Source organism: Scleropages formosus, chromosome 1 (genome assembly GCF_900964775.1).
Source record: "Scleropages formosus chromosome 1, fSclFor1.1, whole genome shotgun sequence".
NCBI classification, from domain to species: Eukaryota; Metazoa; Chordata; class Actinopteri; order Osteoglossiformes; family Osteoglossidae; genus Scleropages; species Scleropages formosus.
In genome coordinates, this window is record NC_041806.1 from 6604656 (window position 1) to 6630613 (window position 25958).

The following is a 25958-nucleotide window of genomic DNA, read 5'->3' on the forward strand; positions in this document are numbered from 1 at the left end:
TGCAGTAAGTTAGTGCTAGAGCAAGGTGTTGAACGACTTAAGGCAGCGCTTACTACAGGTGGTACCCAACTTAAGACGGTAATGCACAAATTGTATTTTCTATGAGACGTACGTCACTTTGGAGAAAGGCGTCTGCTAAATGAATAAATGTAAATGTATGTAAATGTAAGATGGGGTTATGTTCTGCGAAACCCATCGTAAGTCGAAAATATCGTTAAATCAAAAATCCATTTAATACACCTAACCTACCGAACATCATAGCCTAGCATACGTGCGATGGCCATTACGAGTTTGCTGCCTTCATGATAGGCAGTTATCTTGAGTTTCTCCTCAAGAGTAATTGCCCTCTTCTTCTTCTTCTTCCAACCAGTAGCAGGAGACGCAGATGGGCGTTTCTGTGATACAATGGATCCACAAAACACAACTGCGTGACAGACTGGGAGATGTGGATCGCTGCCCAGCGTCACGAGAGAGTATCGTACCTCATATCACTTGCCCGGGAAAAAAATCAAAAATTTAAAATTTAAAGCACAGTTTCTACTGAATGTCTGTCGTCCACCATCGTAAAGTCGAAAAATCGTTAAGCCAAACCATCGTAAGTCAAGGAGCATCTATTTTCGCGGTCACGATCGGATGAAGCCCAGAGAGCAATCTGAATTGTATGCTAGCTCTACTTCTGAAAAATAAATACTTCTCAAAAAACTCTGTCATGATGCGAAGCTTGTTGCGAGAAAGTTCGTAAATAGGGGACCCGCTGTACTTGAGAAACATTTGCCGGTCCTTTTATGCGTGTAGCTATACTGTTGATATCCTCTCGTTTCTGAATTTCAGTCTTGCTTCTCGGTATTGGAATCCATGCTTTGTTTCACTGAATAGGCCTAATTACCTCATATACACCAGTGAAAGTGCCAGGCCTATTGTAGAGAACCAACAGTCTGATTATGGCCCAGCTAGAGAAGCATCATATAAAACTTATTGTTTCAATATCCGTTTTTTTTTTTTTTTTTTTTGATAAATTGCAAAATTGTTGGTCGAGATTCAACGTTAAAAATGCGTGCCGTGAAAATTGTTTTTGCCATAGAGCCTTTAATTGGGCTGTTCTTCCAGCTGTCTTTCTTCCACGGACAGACAATATATAGTTAAAAAATGAATGTTAAGTGGATGCCAAATGTATAAAGCCAACATTATCGATGGTAGGATACTGTCAAACCAAAACTAGTGCATTATGGATGAATTATGATCCCTTTGCTTGGGAAGTCTTATAGCACCGCATACTAACCCCTGCCTGTCCGCTCTTATCTCTTCACCCTGTTTGTCCTCCTCATGCTGTTTCTGCCTGACGAACTGTTCTCTTTTCCCACGTGTTTCTGAGAAAATGAAATATTAATATCTCTGGGAGCATCGCTTTCTGATTTTTTTTAAACATTAAATATTAAAGCAGTTAAATATTCATGACCTGTGAGGAAGCAGAGAGCTGCTGTCCTGGGTGCATGGTGCCGGCCATGCACGTGCCACAGCTTGTCCACATGAATGCGGGACACACGGCCGTGCTCATCGAGCACCCCCAGCTCGCCCTCTCGAGCTATCCAGACTCGCTGTCTTACTGTCACCGTCCCCACCGCTGTGTCCCACCAGGGCTCCTCTTCCACACCACAGGAGGTGACATTTCCACAGGAACGATTCTGTGTCCCCAAGGATCACTGGACACCGCCGTTACAGCTCAGCTCAGGCACATGATGCCCCACAGCACAGGAGGAACTAATATGCTCAGATCATCATCATTTATTTCTGATTATCTGGGACTTGACCTCATTGCATTCGGCCTCACTACACGATGTCCCTTATACTGAAGAACTTCTTTAATTCACCTTTACCTGCTTTTTCCCCTCTGCAAACACACTCGGCATGAGACTGAGCAAAAAGACTTGTGCACAAGGTGACCACCTAGGGCATATGCAGACACTTGTCATTTATAGATTGTTTAGGCAATGCACAATGCTCGTGGCCTAATGTTCAGTTTAGAAGTAGACATTCTATTTTGCATCATCCAACACAAGCAAAACATTGATGTGAGGACTAAGGGTGGAGGCACGGATATTTGTTACTCAGCAATCATGCAGCTTTTTTTAGCAACACCTAAACTGAGGTGTTCTTACTTCTGATTTCTTAAATAATATTTATTACATTGGTAAACGTCACTACTAGTATCATTATTGTATGTTTTCTCGTATCAGGTAATTTTTAAAGCTATTTTAGGACATTGTTAGATATTATGGGTTTTTTTTTTTAAATTCTTTATCATGAAGTGAGCTTGTAAATAGGAATAATAGTTCACAAAGAACTTTTAAAATAGATCTGTTTTGCATAAGAGTTCGTAACATAGCGGGAGAGCAAAATTTTTAAGTTTTTTATGTATAGTTCAAGCTGTGTATCAGTGAAATAAATATGTCAATGCAGCTACGATTAACTGTATTTAGAGGGGTCTCCTTCACATTAACATTAGATGAAAAGGTCACAGGATATGAGTTATACTACTTGTAGCACTTGGTAAGATGTATAATAACACCATGTTTTGAAGAGGACTTCTTGAAGGGAACTCAGGATGTTCCCCCGCTGGGAGTTGAGGGAGGGGAAGCATGTGGGCTGCAGGGGCTGGGGGAGATGACAATGACAACTCATCTTCAGGAAATGCCATGTGAAAAACTGTTCCTGAGTGTCAAGCCATCAAGCATAGCCTTTGAGGTGTGTCAAATGTTCAGGTGAGACACTGAGAAGAGACCGTCATTTTTTTAAGGTCTAAATAATCAATCATTGGGTGAAACTCGTGGGTGAGCAACATATTCCCTCTTCCTTTTGTCCTTAATGAGGATGACCTTTAATGCCTTTGGTAAAGAGATGAGAATGAGTTTCTTCGGTTTTTACCAAAGTTCCTACGATAGATAGATTCTAATTAGGCAGAGAAAGGCAGTGGGTAGGATCCTGGAGACCATAATGTCACCCAATTTGTGCGGGATGGATTTTCCAACCAGGTACAGGAGAGAAGAGCCAAAGAGGTACAATGTAATCACCTGTTACATCACTTCAGTTGGGTATACAGGGGCCAAAACTGGCCAAATCTAAGGATCCAAGACTTTGGTTGTGTGATGGAGTTGCACAGTGGACACTTTGGAGTTTAAATTCAATAAATTATTGCCGGTACACTGGACCTAGAACAAGTGGTCTGAGTAATGCAGTTATCCGTACCTGTTAAAGCACTGCCAGGTTTATATTGGAGGATTATACTGGATTACACATGCCGAGGAGTGGAACTTTAGCCTGGAGGTACTTTTCTGCCTGTCTGAAAGAAAGGATCTTGGGGATGCTGAAGTATCACTAGGTTTTAATTTTTTTAAATGCTTCTTTTGACAACGAATGGTGAAGAGAACTTTGGTTCAGACCATGAAATCCTTTCGGTAAATTCGTTGACGGTCTACGCTAAATTCTCGGAAAATCCCCAGAACATTCTGACCTCTCTTTAACCTCCATGGGAGGAAGGAACGTGTTTTTCTGACTCTGCATGTCTGAGTGCGACCAGATGGTCCTGGGCTTATTGGGAGGGAGTTTGCAATTTCACATTCTACGTGCTCACCACCAAGCAGGTGTGTGGCTATTGTTTGACCTTAATATACATTGTACGCCTGATTCTGAGCTGAACGGGCATATTGCCGCTACTTAATACAATCTGGGTGGTTCAAATCTATAATTTAGCGTGTTTTACAATATGTATCTAGTAAGCTCATGCTTAGCTGAGGGCCTAATTGCAAATCACAAGAACTGAATTTCCTGTTCCTACCAACAATGCCCCTGGCAGGGTGGTCCGGCTGCCTGCCATGAATCCGTGCTAAAACTGTGATGGGTCTTAAGAGAACAGTAAACAGTTCATGCTGAGGTCTTTGATCGCTCCGAACCGAGGTGTCCAGTTTTCCTCTCAGCATATCATTGGTCGAAAGTGACATCAGAGATTATAATTTTAGAAATGCAGCACATCTTGCTCCTCTTTTCAGAGGTCCCCGGAAAGTGTCGTGGGAATGCAGTCACATTGCCATCTCACGGATCAAACAGCACAGAGTACGCCGCCTCTTTCCGCACATCGTTGTGGATTCTGCCATTGAGCCAGTTCTCTCACAAAGAGGACAAATCTGTTAGCGACAGTCCCAAAGAGCTGACAGCAAAGTGCAGGAATCGACATGCTTACTTGCTCGGATTTGACCACTTGCGGTTCTTTCAGAGCTTCCCCCCGCGTTGTCCAGATTGCTATGCTTCAAAAAAAGCAAATTACAGATAGTTTGGAATGTGTTACTGTTTCGATATGGAGATATGACATGAATATAAATAACAGGACATGATATGAGGTCATGTGCATGCAAGTAGATGACACCGAGCTCAAATTAGGAGTGAAGGTGAACAGTTTACCAATTTGGATCTTTGGTGAGGCTTTACCGATGTACCATTTAGGAAGGCACTTAACCTGGCTTGGCTTCAGATATATAAATAGAATACAAATGTGAACTATGTAAGATGTGTGCCTGTTGTTGCTGCTTTAATATCTACTGTCACTGCTGTGGCAGTGAATATTAGGTAACAAAGCTCTGGGTCAATGGGAGTGATTTGATTTAACAGCCAGGTGCTTCTGCTAACAAGGATGGCAGCTCTTCGCTTTCTGTAGCTAAAAGAAGCCGAGTAAATCTGGTCAATCCAATTAGCTTTAAGTATCAAGTGTCCTGCCTCGGAGAGATGCTCTTCTGTGTCAGGCGTTCGTTCGTCCTCATCCCGCTCGGCTGAATTAAAATTACTTCTCTTTTTGCACAACGGCTAATACTCTCAGACGCAAGATGTGCCTAGGAGAGCTTCCCATTTCAGGTAATATTAGGCAAGTGGTGCTGGCTGCCCATAAATGTGAAGTTTTAAAGAAATATACAAACATATGGGGTGACAAATAAGTAAATAAAACATTACACTTTGGTTGAATGGAGTAAGTTGTATAAATGCAGATAAATGTACGGTCATTTCCATACACCTCTGGATTTAGGAAGAGAATAATGTTGGAATAAATGAATAAAAATACAGATAAAAATTCAAATTTACAGAGAGTCAGCAGCGCAAGTAAATTAAGAGGCACAGTACAGCAAAGGACAGGTTGCCGTAGGAGGACAGATGTGAAAAATGGGGTGGTACAATGCAGAGGTGACACATGGATGAGATCTCCATGCATAGAAATCCCACATGTACATATATGAATAGCATTAGGCAGACTGGGTAAAGGGAAGAATCCAGATGTAGTTCAAAGATGACTTAACATACAGAAGAAAATGGGTGAACTATTAAGTCGGAGAGGGAAATTCTCGATCCCCTCCCCATGCACATTCTGTAGTAATTTTCCACCGTCTGTCTGCAGCTGGATGCAGGATGTCATGTTGTCCTTCAGCCTTTGAGTGAATTACATTTCGAAGTCCATTAAGACATTTATAGAGCAACTTACTGAACGGATGTGGGCCTTGGGGTCGATCAAGAGGCTGATGGTCCCTATGAGGTGTTATCCATCGCCTGCAGATGAGATGGTAACAGGGTTTGGCTTAATCCCAAGCTTGCCTTTTTCCCAACAAAACCTTCATGTTTGATAGATTCGAGCATGACTGTGGTGTTTTAATGCTCTCATGTCTTTGTTTCCCGTGGTGGAGGGGAGTTAATTGAAAGTGAATAGGTCATAGATCTGTCACAGTCATTACAGCATCTTCATCGGAAAAGACCACTTACCATATAAAGGTTCTTTGGTCATTTGTCATGCTTGTGTTTATTTACCCATTCAATAGATGATCCTCATCAAAACTGGATTTGCTATACACGCAAATGAACATATCATTCAGATGTGGTTAACTTCTTCCGTAAGTTGTGGAACAGAACTAATAAATTCCTAATTTTCTGTTTTTTTTTTTTTTTTTTTTTTTTTTTTTTAACCAGATGACCTTACTGGATGTAGTTTTTGCAGGAAGGGAGACGCTTTGTCATTATGGGAAAATAAGTGATAATTTGAGGCATGAGTCTATTAGTCTCAGAAAGTGCCAGTGAATGCATTAGCTGCGGGTCAAAAGGTCTTTCTCTCTGTTGAAGTGCTCAAGGGTTTGCAGAGCTTGCTTGACAATAAATCCTGTAATAAGCAGTAATCGCTTTCATTTGCAAACTGAATGTAGAAGAGCCCCAGTTACTGAATTCCAGGGCATTTAAGATGTTTCCTAGCAACTGAACGAGGAAAAAAGTTCTCCGAAATGACTTGGAACTCTGTCTTTGCTGTCTCCATGCTTGCTGGAGAAGTACAGCACTCTTTTTTTTTTTTATTTCACGAATCACCAGCATCCACACAATATGATAAAATACTGTGGAAAGCCAGTAGTTTCTGAAGTCACCCAGGCCATGGTGGAGCTGGTCATGTCTCAGGCCGCTGAAGCCTTTTTTTACGTGACATCCATCTTCAGTCGGCACAGTTAGGAAATCAGTGCCATCCTCTCCCCACGAAAACAGAGGGACCGCAGGAGGCGGTTGATGTCTTGTCACAGGTGTAATTACACAGTCCTCTCCTTCGAAAACGAGTGGTTGCGCTGACAGATTCCCTCTATGGCCTGCAGGTACGAAGGATGTTGGTGATTATGTTACATCCATACCGAGCTTCGCCCTTAGACGCAGGAGCTCTGTGCACACTGGAATCCCGGAGACCAGTAGGGGAGCCTAACAAGGGCTACTGCTGGAGGCCAGGTGCTCACCCAGGTGCCTGCACAAGGGCAGGATGTTTGTGCAGCTTTATTCTTTGAGCGTTTTCTTTGACTGAGATGAGAGGCAGCCCACTTCCATCAGGGAGCAGGTCTCCCCACTGCCAGGCAATCCTTAAGAGAGATGAACTCAGGACTCCCTGAGACATCTGGATCAGAGCTATCAATCCCAAGCAGGCTGGGCTCTGGGTGCCTGCCGCTCGCCGTCTTCGCCTCAAGGGATAACGTCTGGGGAATGCAGCATTCAAGGACACAAAACACTTATTTACTTATTCATGTTTCTTTCCTTTGCCTTTAGTTTTCCTTGGGTTGAAGCTTCTCTTAATAATTGATGTGCCATTATCTAGAAGAATGTGTTTCCGTTCATTATCTTTTAAAGCCCAGTTAGAGCCTACATATGGTGCGCACCGTTATGGTGAGTGCCAGCCCGCCCCCTCCTTGCCCTTTGACCCGTCGCATCCGAACACTAAAGCTCAGCATGCTCAGCATGCTCAGCACTTCTTTTCTTCACGTCCGTACTATTCCGGAAGAAACGCCATCTCACCTAAGTGAAGCGTCGTTATTTTGCTCGAATTCCCGCTCAGCTGATGAGCACAGCGTGTTTCAAAGGATTTCTAGAAGTTCCGTTCTGTTACTTAGCTACTGTACACAAATGTTTCTGTAAATCAAGAGGTGGAGTCAGCAAAACAGACATCCCAAGAGTAATGATTGTTACACAAACTTCTTGGCAATGGTGTGTGATGAAAAACACAAACTACTGGATCACATGCATGGGCTTTGCCTGTAATTGTTTTTCCTTAATAGTGGTTGTGACAGGTGGAGGCACAGTGGCACGGCGGGTTTGGCTGGGTCCCGCTCTCCGGTGGGTCTGGGGTTCGAGTCTCGCTTAGGATGCCTTGCGACGGACTGGCGTCCCGTCCTGGGTGTGTCCCCTCCCCTCCAGCCTTGCGCCCTGTGTTGCTGGGTTTGGCTCCAGTTTTCCGCGACCCCATCCAGGACAAGTGGTTTCAGACAGTGCGTGTGTCATTGTGATGTTTCCGTGAGTGAAGTGTACCAGAGTAATCAGTTTATACTCTATGAATGTTGTCCTGATGGGGACATTTTCTCTGACAAAATGCTTTTACTGTGTAAGGGTTTCATGTAGGTCGGTGTGTTCATTGTTAATGCTTTTTACATATTCAGGTGTTTAGGCACCGTCCACTGTTGAGGTACCACTAACAGCTTTGAAAGCCCAAATGTGTAGCATTTTGGAACAGACCTTCATCGCATATCATTGTAAAATTCTACATCAGACACTCCCATCCAACTTTTGGCATTAGAAATCATGAGTTCATATTCAAAAATCCATCAGCACATACAGTTGCTTGAAAACCAGTGACAGAATCAGGCCTAACCTAATAAGAGCTCCTGCAGTTCCCGAATCTTAAATATGTCAGATGCAAAACCCGGAAATAATTGCTTTACTATTTCTTATGAAATTGCGATTTTGCGTTTTGCCAAAGATTCATTTCCGATCAGAAAGTATTATAGCAGTTTAAAAAAATGCTTTGGAAGGGCTTGTTTTGCACCCTCAAGAATTTAGCTTGAATTAACTTAATATCCCGTTTTAATTGATTTGAATAAAAGAAATCATACACAGTTATTTCTTCACCAAAACTTAATAACAGAAGCAAGTGCACGCTATCAAAATATTATGAGCCAGAGCTCTCCGTGTAAAACTTGCTAATGATGGAAGACAAGTAAACAAGGAAACATACTGAGTTCTCTATGGCCCATTGGCTGCTCTGGGCAATATCTCAGTCTTACATTGAAATTCAGAGAAGGGTTCCACCTTTTTGTGGCTATATATGAAATTTAGAGCATTCCCTGCTGAGTTTCCACTGAATACATAATGATCCTTTTTTTTTTTTTTTGCATGGGCAAAGACATCAAACATTGTTGCACTGGGGGAAACATTGTTTTCAGATATTTACTCTCAACAGCTCTGAGAGTATATTCTGTTAGCAAAAATATTTGCAAACACAATCTCGTCTGTGTCATTTGCTGCGAAATTCGAACTTCGATAACGAATTTCTTGGTAAAATTCCGCAACGTCTGGTAGCTTCTTCTGTATTACTTAGCGTTCTCCGTTTTAACGAGACGTAAACATTTTTCTTTTGAACGTTTCGGATAGTGATCGATAGTGATGCTGCACTGGGCCTTCCCTGTGAAGCTGGCTGCTTTGCGTAGCTTTGATTTTCAGAAGAAACTGCAACTAGTACAGCCTTGGGCCAAGTAAAGAAGCATAGAGTAGAGAAAGGTAGCTGTAATAGTATCATTAACACCGAAGTCACTCCTCAGTGACTGCGCTACATGGTGATCACATTTTAGGTAAAGACTTTCTAAAAAGTTATCACCTGAAACACGAAGCACCGGAGAGGCAATTTAAACAGAAGAATGTCTCCTAAAATGATTCCGCTAAAGGCAGTCCCAAGGTTAAAGTTAAGTGAGATTCTGCAAGCATTTTATTAAATTTCTTTTATGAGCCTATAAACAAAAAGACATTTAGCCACCCACAAGGCATTTTGATTGAGTTGCAACCACAAGTAAGTAGATTCTCCCTATAACGCTTGTTTGCTGTGAACTCAAGACTTGCAGCAAATTTTAGACTCTGATCCAACTATAAATTGCACAGTACATCGCAGCAGTTTGAAACTCTTTCGAAGGCATGGCTCCGCATTACTCTGTATTTATGTTAGGATCCGTGGTAACGGAACACGGCTTGCCACGCAAACATTCTGCTCCGAAATTGTCCGTTCCCTCCAATTTATTTGGCGCTTGCTATCTGTATGACAAGACTCAAACATTTGTGAATTGGCTTTGGAATGACTGAAATCACTCATGATGGTACTTTCTAACCTCCTCCTTGAAGGCAGTCGCAAAGAAGTAAAAAAAAAAATGGTTTTAACAGTAATGGCATGGCCTCAGAGGTTTTGGTTGCCATAGGAACCGACGGGAAAAAGCAACAAATTAACCAAGCCGAAATGCAAGTTGCTATACTGTTCTTTAAGAAACATGTTGTCCGTCAACCTCATTTTCCATTAGATAAAAGGATAATACAGCCTGGCTAAAATTACTGTACCTTTCTAGATGGCTTCAGTTCCTCTGCAGTGTTTCCATGGCAATATCATCCAGAAGGCCACTACAAGCCCTGCCATTGCTCCTACCTATGTAACGGTCACATTCTGACATCACTTCTGTCAGTCTCCATAGAGTCCTATGCTTGTATAACTAACTTCGCTATAGTGCAGGACACCTGACCCCTGGCATGCAGAAATCACGAGGTTTGTGTCTGGAGCGTCTTTGTATCGAAGACGATTAAAAATCCCTTTCTGGTTTTGTGGGAGAACTTCTTTGGGAATTTACTCCCGGCTCAAGGCGTCATTCACACAATGTCCTCTGTCTCATTTGCAGGTCCAGCAGCAAAGAAAAAGTATGTGAGCTACAACAACATAGTGAGCTAAAGGACTTTGTCAAGGGAGGACATGACCAGTGGAAAGGATTTGTCTTCTGCTCCTTGACAAGGACAAAAGGCATTGAGGACCCCAGCAGAGCACAGTCTACTCTGCCCAGGGTTTCTGTCCAGTATTCTTTTCTCTTTTCATTTGTTGTTGTGCTTTCACATGGAGGAGAAACGGTATAATGCAAACATATGTAAGTAAAATGAATAAAACGTGTCTTGGTGGTGAGCCTAATAAGAAAATTCTAAAGAGCTGCTCCTTTCTTGTAATAAATAAGGTGGCGAGAAGATGGGAGGGTGGCAGGAGGAGAACAGAAGCCGACGTGTCGCGAGTTTACGGACGGGCGCGTCTCGGCCCCCGCTCGGCCCGGTGTTTCGCAGCCTCGGCTCTCACGGTTTCACCGAACGGTGTCTCCACTCGTGAGGCTGTGCTGCCCGAACTTCATTTCACGGGGACGGCTGTCTTTACGCGCACTTCCAGACCACTGAGTTTTCCAACCTGCCCACAACACATGCTGGATGTTTTCTTTCATTATTTCAGCATTTTTTGTATCCATATATTATTAAAGCCATATGCATATTTTTGAGAGTGCGGTAGTTTTTTTTTTTCTTTTTTTTCCTCTGCTTTTAAGTCATTTCGGATTATAATTTTGGTTTGGTAGTTAATTACTATGTATTAAGCATAGTGGTTTAAAATTTATAAGGATATACGGACCATTAAAAAGTGTCTTCAGGAACTCGAGAAAAGTCAGTTCCATCAAGCTCACTTCAGTTAACTATATATAATACAGTCTGGCAACTGACACCACTTTTCACATTGTTCATCTAGCATGTGTCTACGCATGCCTGTTAAGTTTGATGTAGAAAGTAAATCTAAGTATTCACAGGGCTTTATCCACAGCCTGCTATGGTTAACCTTTATTTTTTTTTATTATTTTTTTTTTTTTTTTAACTTTATTCATGTTTGTTTCAGATGTTACTTTAACTGGCCTAGAAGTTTCTTATTGCCTCGTTAAGATGGGAAAATGTAAAAAGGAGTTTTATTTCTATATTTGGAAAAACTGAAAGCATGTATGTTTTCTACTGATGTTCTTAGTATATTCATGTTTATGTGCCTGGTCTGTGAAAGAGGTTTCTGGCCAACCATGCAAGTGTATTGTGGTTTTGTCCAATCATGTGTGAACATGAAATAAAGCCATTTTGTTATCTTTTTTATTCCCAGCAAAAAGAAAAGTAAGTAAATTGTCAAATTTGTTGGTTGGCATGTATAAAAGCTAAGCCACTGTGTTCCCAAACGAGACGAGAAATTATCTAAGCACACTGATAATTAAGTGTATGCTCACTTACAGCCCATGCACTGGTTCATACTTACTGTTTGACTCATTCTTGGGTTTTCTATGTTTCATGTTTTTGATCGCCAAGTTTTAAAAAAGTTTAAAAAAATGAATAAATTTTAAATAAACAGATCTTAAATTTAAGGGTAATTTAAGGGTACACATACATATCACAGGGTACAAATGAAACGGTGTAAAACTAAACTGAAATAATTAATGAGTGGAAAAACAGATTATCTTGCATGAGTTTGCGCTTTTTGTTTTCCCATACTTTCAGTTCACCATTGAAATAACTTGGGATTATTTATTTGATCTTCCTTTTTTTAACTCATTAAACATAGACGTAGCTGTAAAAATGTACTGTTGCAACGATAGGAGGGAACAGCTTTTTTGAGCTCAGCACCAGATGTAGATAAACTTTTCAAGGAAAGATGAGTCAAAAACAAGACATCATCAAGTTAACTTCTAAAATTGTACGAAACATCTTGAACGCATTTAGCTGTGCCAAAACTCTTAAATGAATAATTTTTTCATCATTTGCATTACAGGGTTTGATGGTAATGAGAGAAATTAACAAAGCTGGAACGGGAAAACAGACCAAAAACCTCCATCATTCCCTATGCAGATACATTCTTCAAATGTTTTCCTGTGTAATTTATTTCATTACCTAGCAAATGAGCACTTGCACTCAAGTTACACAAAATAATAAGAGTAAATAGATAAATATAAACAAATGATATTTCAAATTAGTTTACTAATCTATACAAAAGTGTAGAAACCAAGAGTCAAACGTTCCAGTTTTAGCAATTATTTCATTTTCTAACAAGGTCTCAGAGGATGGGCTGTGGTACTCAACACCATCAGAAAAGATCTGACTGGAAGGAAAACACTTCTTATTCATCATCAACAACAACAGCAACTAATAATAATAATAATAAGAAGAAGAAGAAGAAGAATTTGCCTAAATATAAAACAATGTCATATTGTCTTGCCACACTGTTTAGAATAGCAAAAAAAACCCAGTTAGACCACAGTGACTTTTATGAAGGGACTGAGAATGCACATCAGTGGCAGATTGCTTTGGACACGATCTTACTGCTATTTTAACGCCAGAAAACATTTTTGAAGTCGTTTGTGCATCATGTATATACACAAGAGTCTCCTATAAATTGCATGAATCATTTATTATTGCCTGTTGAACTCAACATTCATAAATAAAATCATGTTCATACTTTCATATTCATTAACTCATGTTTTTTAAGCCGCCGGGAAAGTCTAGGATACTCTACCATAGGCTACCTCCAGAGAAGACGGAGACAGGGTTTCCAACTGTCGATGCGCCGAGAATGAAATGTGCTTTTTTATGACAGAGCTGTAACGCCGGCCCAGTGAGCTGGTGAATGTGGACACACGTTGAAATTAATTTCCCAGACTTGAGAAAACCAATGGAGAAATAGGAAGAAATTTCAAATGGAAAACGCAGTTGGAAACAGTGGCTGCTGACCTTTTACCATTACGTGAGATGCCTGGTGTTGGAATCTCCGGGTACTACGAGGGACGAGGAGCATGAAGCCAGTCATTAGTCTTGTCGCTCTGACAGCGGCAACATGTTCAGCATGTTTGCTGTATGCTATGTGATGTCAAGTCCGGTGACCGCGGTTCCACTTGTAACGAGACATATGGGGAGAAAAGGCCTGAGGAGCAGGAAGACCATTTCTCCCATCGCCAGCGGCCATCCATACCGCGCCTCTGCTTATCAAGTGTGACGAGGCCCAGTGCAGGCGACAGGCTGCTCCGGTGATTTGCAACATGCCAGCGCCAAGTGTCTGGGTTAAACAGACGAGTACCAGCCGGGCTAAAATAGACTCGAAACGGGCCAACGGAAGACCGAAGATCTGATGGGGAAAATAGCATGAATTATTTTAGCCACATACAAAAGCCATGCAGGAGGCTGGTTGTGCTTTATGGAAAGAGCTGTTTCGGGGGGTTTGTGCAGTCGTCAGTCAAGTGATCAGTCAATCAACCGATCAAACTGTGTCTAATAGAGAGCCATTAGCAAGAGAATTGGCGCAGCAGGTAGCAGCGCAGAGTAAGTGCTCATGTCTCAGCGCTGGCGTGCGCTTCGTTCCTCCGGGGCGGGGTTCATTCGCTCTCGTTTGCTTCTGCACAGTTAATGTTTGTGTGATAAATGGGGGCGGCGGGTTCGGCCGGTGCCCGCTGTGTGGCGGGTCTGGGGTTCGAGTCCTGCTTGGGGTGCCTTGCGATGGACTGGCGTCCTGTCCAGGGTGTGTCTCTCCCCCTTCGGCCTTGCGCCCTATGTTGCTGGGCTACGCTCCAGCTCTGGAGTTGTTGACGATTGATGGATGGATGATGAATGGATGAGAGGGAGTGCATCCTTCTCGAAATATGAAGGAGAACCCAGAGAATGTTAGACTGTCCAAGCAAAGAGGCACAAGGAGGAGGAGGAGGAAGGAGGGACCAGAAAGTGAATGCCGAAGAGCAGCTCCTTCCATACAACTTCCTCGCAGCTCTGCTCTATGAGACGTTCGGCTCCTTCCAGAGAGAGAGCCATGCTGCAGGACCGCGCTCCGCGGTTTACGAAATGAGAGAAAATTAAACGAAAACAAAAATAAACGATGGATCCAATTCGGTCACGAGATATTTCCTTTCCTGAAACCTCCCTGCAGGACAGCTGCGTCCCTTTCCCGCCACTGTGCTTTGCTACTGCCCCCTCCTGGCTGCGAGTCACACTTCCGCGTGCGAAACAACTCGAACCCCAGCAGGTGAGTCCCTCCCGGTGGGTGTGCTATTCAAACACCTCCTCGGGTTCCGGATGCCCGTCAGTGAGCTGCTCGGCAGTGCGCTTTCTGCTTTGCCTACCAGCCAACCAGGAAATGGTTCGGTGACCCTGTTCAAATGTGCGCTTGCACAAGCCTGCGCGGACGCCCTGTTCCCTCGGCATAATTATGACCTTTCTGTGTCATAACTCAGTAGCCCTTGTGATGCATCCGTACAAAGTGACGCACTGTAGAAATAAGCCGCAGGGTTGTTTCGGGGACTGGGAATAAGGGGCGGACGGTGCCACACCAGCTTCATTCTGCTCCTTTTCCATCACGCACCCAGTGGAAGGTCCCCTAATTGACCAGCCTCTTCTACTCTGACCAAATGTTTCTCCGAGCTTTCGCCGCACTCCTCTTTTTCCATCTCCTATTGCCATGGCAACTCCTGAGCCATGCATCCCACCTCAAGAAAAAAAAATGGCAATCACACTTTGTTTGCTCAAGTTCAGCAGAAACACGCCGTTTCCAGCATGAAGCGTCATCGCCCGCGATAAATAAATCTCATGGCAATGGGATTTTTCCAAGGAGAGTTATTCCTTTGCACAAGTAGGACTTTTCTCAGTCAAGGGAAAACCGGGGGGGATGAGCAGATTAACCAAAAACATTAGCAAAATAAGGGGGGGAGGAATATTAATTCAATTCTGTTATTTTCTTTAGATCAGTGATTGCAGCCCAAGGCGAAGGACTGACTTGACTGACACACACCTAGACTGACATACACATAGACTGCCTTCAAAGCCACTTGTTAATTTTAGTGGATTCTTGCACATTTTTGCCATTTTACGTTCACATCTATCAACAATCACTTTTTTTTCCTGCCCATGCTTTCGCATTGCTCATCCAGCCATTGTTATTTAACAATTTGCCAATTATTCCAAGTTGGCTTGTTTTCCACGCATGGTCAATTTTCCACTATCAACAAAACCTTGGGGAGTCCAAGTGTATTTAATACACGTGAAATGTGTCATTAACTTTACTTAGCGAACGGTCCATGTACGGAAATTCCTAGGTATCAATCATCTCCCTGTACGTAGACACTTAAAGGAGGAAAACGGGGTGACCTCTGGGGCCTCAAAGCCTCCTTTAATGGATCTCATCAACTGTTAATGTGTGTAAATGATGTGAGGGAGCCATCACGGCTATGTGTGTTATTTCGTGTGTGTGTGTTACACTAGACCAACCCTGCAGCCCTTGTCCTATGCATGCAGCCGGTGCCACGTGGCACGAATGAATCACATGCAGGGACACTAACGCCGGGGAACCTCCTCATCTTATTTTTGTGTCATTTCTTCACTCGGTCGCAGAAGCAACTCTTGCAGTTGTAATGCCATTGAGAAAAAGAGACCGGCTTCGACGAAGCGATGTGCTGCCGTGCTAGTTCGCGACTGCTTTCGCCAACTCAGAGGCGTGACTAATACCACAGTGATTAGCTCCAGCGGTGACTCATCTAACAATGAGCATGAAGTTCACCTTGTGAATACTGCACAGAGACTTAACATGAGCTGTCTGGGTATGATTTGAGTGCTCATCTTAGCTTTGTGTCACTTATTAATTTTTTTACCGTTTTCCTGGCCTAACGCCCTGGTATATATGACCCTGATGTCGTGACCTTCAATAATGAAACATATTACTTCATACATCTAGCATTTCTCAAAGGAGACCAACGGCTCAGACTGAACAGGAGCGCGTTTCACCCCCCGAGGAGAAGAACTTTAGACACAGATGCGCGATTACGAGCGAGCAGTTAGTCTGTCTGGTACCACCATTTTTACCCATGTGCGTCACAGGAATAGCTGCCCGCAGAATTGAGTCTGCGAGGAAGTACGAAGGCGACCATTAAAGATGGTGTGAGGTAAATATTTGGAGCTGTTTGGAGTTCAAGAGAGAAGCGGGTCTGAAAGAGACGTGTTTTGAGATCCATCTTGAATGCTGAGGGATTCTGAAGTTCTGGAGGGGCAGAGGGAGCTCATTCCACCACATCAAACCTAAATCTGAGAACGTACAGACTTTCAGTTTTGGACCTGTTACGAGTGGGACGACAAAGCGGTCAGTGGTGGAGGAGTGCAGTTCAAAAAACACCTTTTCCACGTTTGTCCGTTAAATACTAGCGTCGCACCCAACTCATATCGCCTAATCGGGTGCAGCCGATGATCCAGGCAGGGAGGTACGTGGGAGGGCTTTGGCAGATCAACCACAACCTGTGCCTCAGCATGGTGGACCAGCTGGAGGACTGATGGCAGAGACCAGAAGATGATACAGGGGATAACCATGGACGAGACCAGAAGCTGCGTGGAGTTTCCAGTAGCTAGACAAACCCGCTGGGAGGTGAAGGATCTCAGACTTTGGAGAGGTTTAGTGTTAAATATGATCAGTCATCCAAGCAGAGATGTTGGAGAGACAAGCTGCGATGCAAGAGGATATGTCTGTAGCTCCCGAAGAAGAGAGAGGAAGACCTGGGTATCGTAACCACAGTAATGATGAAAGCCAGGAACAGGCAATGACAGAACCAAGGAAAGTGGTGTAGATGGAGAAGAGTAAGGAGCTCAGCCCTCTGAGAGGAGTACAGGGAGCCGTGTCACATCACCTTGTAAGATCTGCCTGATGGGGTATGACACGGCTCAACCATTTCAGTGCTGTCCTGTTCATTCCAAACCGCCCCAGAGAGGAAAGGAGGATCCAGTTGATGGTGTCAGAGCAGCAGGGAGGTTTAGGAAAATGAGGATTGTGCAGCGTGGCAGCACTAGCCAAGGAGCAATGAACGAGGCTCTGCTGGGAGTCCTGGAATGGAGGGGGCAGGTGGAGTTCAAGAACCTCTTAGCGATAGAATCAACTTTGTCTTTGAAGAACAAGGCAAAATCATCAGCGATGCAGGAGGGGGAGGAGGAGGAGGAGAAAGGGAGAGAAGGGAAGAGAAAGCGGTGGAAAGAGTGCGAGGATGACAGTGTAGCTTATTCCGTACCAAAGTAGTTCTCGCTGAGGAAAGAGCAGCATGAAGGGTACAGGAGCTCTTCATAAACTGCTACATCTGAGAGACTTTTCTGCCAGTTCTATTCAGCAAAAATACAAGCATTTGTACCAGGAAATACACTTTACCGCACCATCAAGTACATGTTTGCAGAGCGCTTCCTTTCACTTACCTTCTTTCTGCCCAGCTGCCTACACTCCCCTTCTTGGGTACAGCTCAAAACACACCAAGAGTGGCCTGGCATCAACTTCTGCTGGCAATGGAGGTTCAAACCATTGACCTTTGAAACGAAACAAGCAAAAATTTTTTCATGCTGACAGTTACTTATTTAGCAGATGCTTTTCTCCAAAGTGACTTCCAATGAACTCTATGTAGTGTTATCAGCCCACACACCTTATTCACTGTGGTGACTTACACCGCTAGGTACACTACTTACACTGGGTCACGCATCCATACATCAGTGGAACACACTCTCTCTGACACTCACACTATGAGTAAATCTGAACAGTATATCTTTGGACTGTGGGAGGAAACCAGTGACCCGGTGTAAGTAGTGTAGCTAGCAGTGGAAGTCACCTTGATGACTAAGGTGTGTGGGCTGATAACACTACATAGAGTTCATTGGAAGTCGCTTTGCAGAAAAGTGTCTGCTAAATACACACACACACACACACACACACACACACACACACACACACTTTCAGAACCGCTTGTCCCGTACGGGGTCACGGGGAACCGGAGCCTACCCGGCAACACAGGGCGTAAGGCCGGAGGGGGAAGGGGACACACCCAGGACGGGACGCCAGTCCATCACAAGGCACCCCAAGCGGGACTCGAACCCCAGACCCACCGGAGAGTAGGACTGCGGTCCAACCCACTGCGCCACCGCACCCCCTCTGCTAAATAAACAAATGTAAAAATATTGAACCTTTTCACTGAAATAAACCCCCACCACATTACTTGTCAAACAAGACTCTTTCATAGATGTCAAGTGAACTACCAGCATTTCTTCATGTATTTGTACAGCGGATCTCGCTTCATGTGTCACCATCATCACATCTTATCCAAACACACACATCTTGCACAATGAGCTCTCGACACACTCCAAGGAAACAGCTGTCTGCTGCCCGCTTTGTTGTTCAGAAGTCTTTTCTGACTCAAATCAGTCAGTAATAGAGGCTTATTGTGAATACTAGAAATTCACATTTTCATTCAAATCAGTCAGTAATAGGAGCTTAAAATTAATATTATTAATCCGCATTTTTATTCAGATCAGCAATAGAAGCTTATTACTAATATTATTTATTCAATTTTTCATTCCAATCAATCATTAATAAAAGCTTATTACTAGTATTATTATTCAAGTTTTCATTGAAATCTGTAATAGAAGCTTATTACTAATATTATTGATTCAAATTTTCATTCAAGTCAATCATTAATAAAAGCTTCTTACTAATATTATTATTCAAGTTTTCATTGAAATCAGTAGTAGAAGCTTATTACTAATGTAATTGATTCGATTTTTTATTCCAATCAATCATTAATAAAATCTTATTACTAATATTATTAATTCAAATGTTCATTCCAATCAATCATTAATAGTATTAGAAGCTTATTACTGATCTTATTAATTCAGGTTTTTATTCCAATCAATTGCAGTCAATTCCAATCAGTCACAGCTTCTTATTATTATTATTATTATTATTATTATTATTACTATTATTATTAAAGGTGACGGTTACATTTCTGTTAAAAAAAATGAAGAAATAAGAGAAAAAAAAAACTGTTAAAATGTTGACACAGCGGTGGGACACACACAGCACCGCAGGCATCGGAATCTGTCCGAACCTGTTCCGTTCTGTCCCACTATGGTGACGATGTGATTTTCACATCGTTTACTGTAAGCTGAACGCACCCCGCAGACACGTGTGGAGTGCAGAGTGTAGGGAGGAGCGTTTCTCGCTTGTGCCCCATCATTATGATGCGCCTTTACTCACACGCTGCGCACAGTAACGGGAACAAACGAAAGGTTTACGTCTCGTTCGGTGACGCCGCCGCCATATTGCAGCTCCTTGAGCTGTAGCTTTATCGCCGCCAGAGGGCGCTACAGCTCCACGTACAGTACTCCCAATACTCCCTGACGAGACTGACAGGGCAAAAGAAACGAGAGCGAGTCAAAAATATTACATATTTATACGCATTAATTTAAAAAAAGAAAACCAAAAATAGAATATGTATGGACACGAAATAAACCAGTAGTGCAAAAACTGTAATAACTCTTCGCCAGGGATGAGAAGTAGCCTAACGCGTCCCTCAGTCAAACACAAAATGGCAGATTGAGTGTTTCGCACCAGCTTCTCGAGCTCTTCGCTGGAGTAGCCGCGTCAGGAGAGTGTGTTCGACCGGCGCCTTGTTACGCACAGCCGGTACCGGTACGTAAAAAGATTAAATCGACGATTTCGGCGCAATCCCAGCGTGCGTCGGGCCTACGCGCAGAAACGCTTCAAGGGATGGTCGCGAAACGCCGCTAAAGCACAGCCTCGAAAATGGCCGAAGAATTGAACCGGCGCCTCTGTGGCCCAGTGTCGACAAAAGTTGTACATTGTGAGCTTCGTAAATCTGGAATTTATAGCCGGCTGCCGTTTCAAATCCGCTTGTATCCAAGGCGAACGCACAAAGAGACGTAATCTGGTGGATCGAGGACAAGACCTGGAGCCCTGAGCAATGGGGTGGGGGGGAAATACAGTCTTGAGTCATCTTTTACCCTCTTGCTTACATGGGGTTTGTAATGGAGAGCGAGCCGAAGGATGTCTTCAATCAACGGGGTGAAGGATCCATAACGATACGGGCGGCAGTCTTGTGGGAGTCATTAGCGCTGGTTTTTCTTCTTGAAAAACACCGTTTCAGGACTTGTATTACAGCATTTTGAGAAGGACTGAAGCTATTCTGAAGGCAAAGGGTGTCCCTGTTATAGTATTACGCTCTTGATATGAATACACACACACATTTCCAGAACCGCTTGTCCCAAACGGGGTCGCGGGGAACCGGAGCCTAACCCGGCAACACAGGGCGTAAGGCCGGAGAGGGAGGGGACACACCCAGGACGGGACGCCAGTCCGTCGCAAGGCACCCCAAGCGGGACTCGAACCCCAGACCCACCGGAGAGCAGGACTGTGGTCCAACCCACTGCGCCACCGCACCCCCTCATATGAATACATTTTTGGCTATTGTACTATTTTCTCCACCACCTGTACATGACAAAATTTACTGATCGTTCATACACCACAAAGTATAGCTGTGAAGAACACAGTGCTTAAAGGTTGTTGGATAAAACCCCCTATCCACCACTGCTGTAGTACTCTTATGAAATAACACAGTGATTTACCAACCAACCAACTTCAATTACCACCTGTCCTATGGTGAGCCGGAGCCTATCCCAGAGATGTTGGGCGCACACCCCGGACGGAACGCCAGTCCATCGCAGGGCCGCAACTAGTTACCCAGGCACACAGCTGGGCAAAGGTACCGGAGCATTTGAAGGGCAAGCACCTTATTTAAGGGCGCCACAGCCGGAGGCAGGGATCAAACAGACAACCTTCACAGCTAAAGGAAGCCACTCCAACCACAACGCCACCAGCCACCCCTGCAGTGATTTACACACACACACGCCAATGTCTACAACCGCTTGTCCCGAGCGGGGTCATGACGAACCGGAGCCTAACCCGGCAACAAAGGGCACAAGGCTGGAGGGGGAGGGTACACACCCTGGATGGGACGCCAATCCACCACAAGGCACTCCAAGGAGGACTCAAACCCGAGACCCGCCCAGGGATTTACACTGATGTAAAAATGAGTAAATCATTGTAAGATGCTGTAGAGGAAACTCGCCTCAAAAGGTATAAATGTACAACTAGTCATCCGCATGAACAGCCACCATGTTCCATTCCCACAACATGCTGCTGAGGCTGAGGCAAAAGTTGGACTTATTTATGAGTTCACAGAGAATATCTGACTTGATACCAGGGTTTGGGTCCATGCCCTGTCATGGTCATCAAAAATTCAGAGAGAATTGGAGAAAGAATATTCTGCTAGATAGCCAGTATTTACCCAAGCAACCCAGTGCTTATCTAAGTAGACATATATTTATTTTAATATTGAATATCTAAAAGCTGAAGTAACCCAGTAAAGTGGATGAACACATGGCTTTCAGATTAAATGCTACAAGCTGCCCCAGAGCTAGTGACTCATTCAAATATGGATGGCTTCTAGAGCAAAACTGAAATGAGTGAAAGATGCTTGTCTCACAATCTGACGTCCCCACCATCCTCTGGCATTTGGCAGACGGCGCAAACGAGTCCTTGCTATTCTTGGTTAATTCACAATCAGACGAGCAGCGAATTTACTCTTTCCTGAACATATATAGCGCATAAGATAAAGAGCTGAGAGAAGCGTGTTGTGTCAAAGTGTATTTTCTCAATTAGCCGCAAGTTAGGCACCCTATCTAAATCATTGGACTGCCCCGCTGGATCATTTACCCTTGGAAGCTGCGTTCTCAGTGTGCAGCAGCATCTTAAAGGCCGTTTCCTTCGCAGCATCCCACGGGCCAGAAAATGCAGGCGACCTTGTGCACCTTAGGGGTGTTCTATTCTACTTGCTAAATATTTACTGTGTTCAAGGTTTCCGCATCAATATTTTCCCTTACCGTCACCTGACAGATCTGACTCTCGGGAGAGGACATTTTCACATATTTAATTATGTTTGATTGTTAGGCTCGGTGTTACACGCTCTTGCCACGCTCCTTCGAGCCTAGTGTGCTGTTTAAGTCTCTTCGGTAAAGGTGCTGCTTATTTTATCCCTGCTTCAGACCCTGTTGCTAAGCTGTACAGTGGTGAGATGCTTGTCTTTTGCTGCCACAAAGCGGATTGTCCCGTAAAAAAGAATAAATAAAGACAGTGGATGATTTTAGCCAGGGGGCCTTTTCAAGATGTACAAAAACCCAGATGGATTAAGAAACCATGTAAGACACATGCACATGGACATTGCAATGCACACAGGCACACTCCCACCAAACCACACGTATGAAAGCGTATCAAGTCAAATATGGACCACAGCCCCACAGAACGAGGAAAAGCAGTCACTGCACGAAGTTCCGTTTTACGTTCTCTGCTTATCATTCATCAGACCTGAACCCTTTCACCATATCTAATCTCTCTTTAGCACTGATGAGTCAGGCATATGGAATGAGTTTCCCAACAAACCAAATGAGTCAGGAAGCGTCTTCCGGGATTAAAGGGGACTAGTATAAAGGTTTTAAAAAAAGTCAGACAGTTCGAGAAACGCAACCGAAGAGGTCACAGGATCACAACGGCAGTAAGGATGCTAGCGTGTAACTCGTGGGCGGAGGCAGCGCCGCGTTGAAGAGCGGGACGCACGGCGCTCCGGAGGGTACGCGGCCCACGGACACAGTCCGGGCTAATTAGCAGCCGCCAGCCTCGCTAACTGCTGGTCTGCTTATTAAGGTCAAGGCTATTTTTAGCAACAATATGACATTTGGTGTCCGCAGAAAAAAGGAGGGAAAAAAAGAAAACTGAGCTTGTCAAAATAAATATTCATTCCAATTTTGATTCCATAGACAGGCCACCCAGCCCACAGAGCAGAGTGGTGTCACATTTGTGTGCCTAGCTAGGAATTAGATGTTTTCTTCCTGCCCCAACAACAAATACAGTGGTGAGGATGTCAACATTTAGTTTCAAATTAAACTATAATTATGGGAATTATACCAGGAGGCTGAGAGAATAACGACAAAAAGAAGCTTAAAGGTATAATTATGGACAAAAAGTAAGAAAAACTGCTGAAAAATATAGATCCCATTGCATCCAGCTTTAAGCCTACAAGTAAATTTTAATAAATTACTTCTTCAGTGGGGATGAAGTATGGGTGCAAGTGCAGACATGTGCCAAACTCCGCTTACATAGGCACCACTGGATTCTAAGGACAGTTATTAAAATGCATGGTGGCATTTAAATCACACCACATTTTTGTTCGCACGATTAATACGTTTTAAGTGTTGATCACAGGATTTGCAGTGATTAATTGCAGCCCATGTGAAGTCCCATTTAACAGACTTTGGATTTTAAAAAATATGAACCAGTATTTCAAAGGTAAGAAGAGCACAGAAAGACATGGGTTTGCCTCCTCCGTGCCTGCTATTGGAGCTGACATGACCACTACCTAGCAGGTTGCTTTGAAATGAGTGGGGGTAGACGTGGACCTCCCGCTACAACGTAATTGAGACGACATAACCAAAGTTAACAACAAAGTGCTTATGCATTAGCATTACTGGTTTACATGAGGGCTGTGAATACTGGAAAAGTCTACAGAACATGTTCACCAGAGCATGGGTGACCCAAGGACACAAGCAAGGCCACAATCTTCCATGGCAGAGTTATCTTGTATCACATGCAAAAAGGGTAGTCGACGGTAACATTTCCCAATCTGATCATTAATAATTAGTCAATGTTATTGGTAGAGATAGTGACAAAGGCAGCTAAATAAGTAAGGCATCATCATGGGGGCACAGAGAGTCTTAAGTACCATTCCACATGGGTGCAAAGGTCTTGGCCTGGTCCTAACAAACCTGCAGGATGATCCTCAGAGGAGCTCTGCTTTGCACTGTTTCAGTCCTGCCTCACTGCTGCCAAGCTGTCCAGAAACTGCAGAGCTTTGTCGCCGTTTTCATTCACCGGCCTTCATCAGGAAGAGCCACATCAACGGAACCGCTCCCTACCCCAGAACCCTTGGCGACTTACTCCCCGGTCTTCTGCAGCCGCAGAACAAAACAGGGCAGTGTCACAAACAACCTTTGGGCTGCCTCAAGGGGAACGCGGAGCGGCAGCAGCGTGTACCTGGAAAGACATCTGACGTTGGGTTTGCCATCAGGAAACTGCACTCCCCGGGATCAGGCAGCCAATTCCAAGCTTTGCCTTCAGCGAAGTCATCTGTAGAACAGGAGGCCAAGACAGCCTCGCTTTTTTTTTGTACATACTATGACAGTTTGAAAAAGAAAAAATATATAATAAAATGCTTTTGAGGTGATATTTGAGAGCTGAGGCACATGTGATAGGAATGCGTTGCAGAGACAGTGTTGACATTGATCGACAGCCGGAACATTGAAAAGTCAGCACTCAGCGCTGGTTTGATAAATTAGTGGATCCTGGTCATGAACCTGCTCTCAGTCCGCCAGCCATCCTATCACGCTTGTCATTAGTTCCAGTCCAACGTACAGCAGGTCGCTTTTATCTTACAGTTTTTTTTTTTTCTTCTAAATATTCCACAATAAAAACATGGGTATTTGTATTTTTTACACATTACTACACTGGTCCATTTTGACAGTATGTACTAAATATACATCTATTTTTCATGCTATTCATTTAGTTCTTGGGCATGGAAGGAATTTTACTTTGTGAAAGTAGGCAAGTTAGCTTGCATAGAACATGAAAACTCAAGCACTGAACTTTTGAATTTCAATGACAGTCCATAGAAGGATCTCCTCACTACAGGAGAGGAAATGAGACCGGGACTTTTGCAAGGCAATTCCTTCACAGCCCAACTTAGTCATGCAACATCATTCAAAGAACCTCATGACCAGAGGGGAGAAAGAAGCCACTGACCCAGAATGGCTCCTGGAAATAGCGGTTGATTCAAGAAAGAAAACATTGAGGGGATAACAATGGCTCTGTGGAAGGACTGGAGGGCTGAAGAGTTCTTTGGATGTCCCAATAAAAGAGGTAGTGTCATGTCAAGGCAAGCAAATAATGTGGAACCTTACTGCCTGCAGTTTTCAAGTCAAACTTCATTCAACCTTCACTCAGTTATGGTCCTCCTCCAAGTTTTCAGAGTAAGAGCGATATGGAGTGCTTAACTCACCTTTGCCCAGGCAGTGGGACAAAATATATGAAATTTTTATACCGAAGCTGAATAAGGCCTTTCCTTTCGAGTGCCATGCAGACGATAACACTCTTTCTAGCCTGTTATACAGCCGTCGTGTTTCATTCATGTACCCCATGCCACTCATCATTAATTCGGTGCGTGTATCCCGAGGCAACATCGCATGATGGCAAATGTGCACAATGAGGTAGACGACTAGCACCATTCTTCTGCTGCGTCCTTATTTTCAATCAGACAAACATACATTCACTTTTCTGACAGGATACGCAAGTCTACATAGCAATGATTCCAGCAAGTCTAGTGGCAGATACCACCAGAAAAAAAAAAAAAAAACCTCTGCCAACTTCTCAACACATCCGATTATAATAGGATAGTAACTATGTTAACACAGCAATGCTACTATGCCTGACACAATGGTAGAGCCAAATCTGGTATAAGAAAAACAACCAGACTCACAGATTATCGAAATTCACGTTTATTCATTTAGCTGATGCTTTTCTCCAAAGCAACCATTAAATGCTAAGGTTACACTTATTCGTCCATTTCTAGAGCTGGGAAAAGTTACTGGATGAA

General features: G+C 43.6%; 1 protein-coding gene across 1 annotated transcript in view; it reads left to right on the plus strand.

Annotated features, from left to right (window-relative positions):
* The window catches only part of LOC108941929 (metabotropic glutamate receptor 7-like), a 111575-nt gene extending 100379 nt beyond the window's left edge, over nt 1-11196 (plus strand). Inside the window, exon 10 of the mRNA XM_018764855.2 lies at nt 10254-11196. Within this exon, the coding sequence (XP_018620371.2) occupies nt 10254-10303 (50 nt within the window). The 3' untranslated portion in view covers nt 10304-11196. The remainder of the gene's footprint in view (nt 1-10253) is intronic.
* The last annotated feature ends 14762 nt before the right edge of the window (nt 11197-25958 follow it).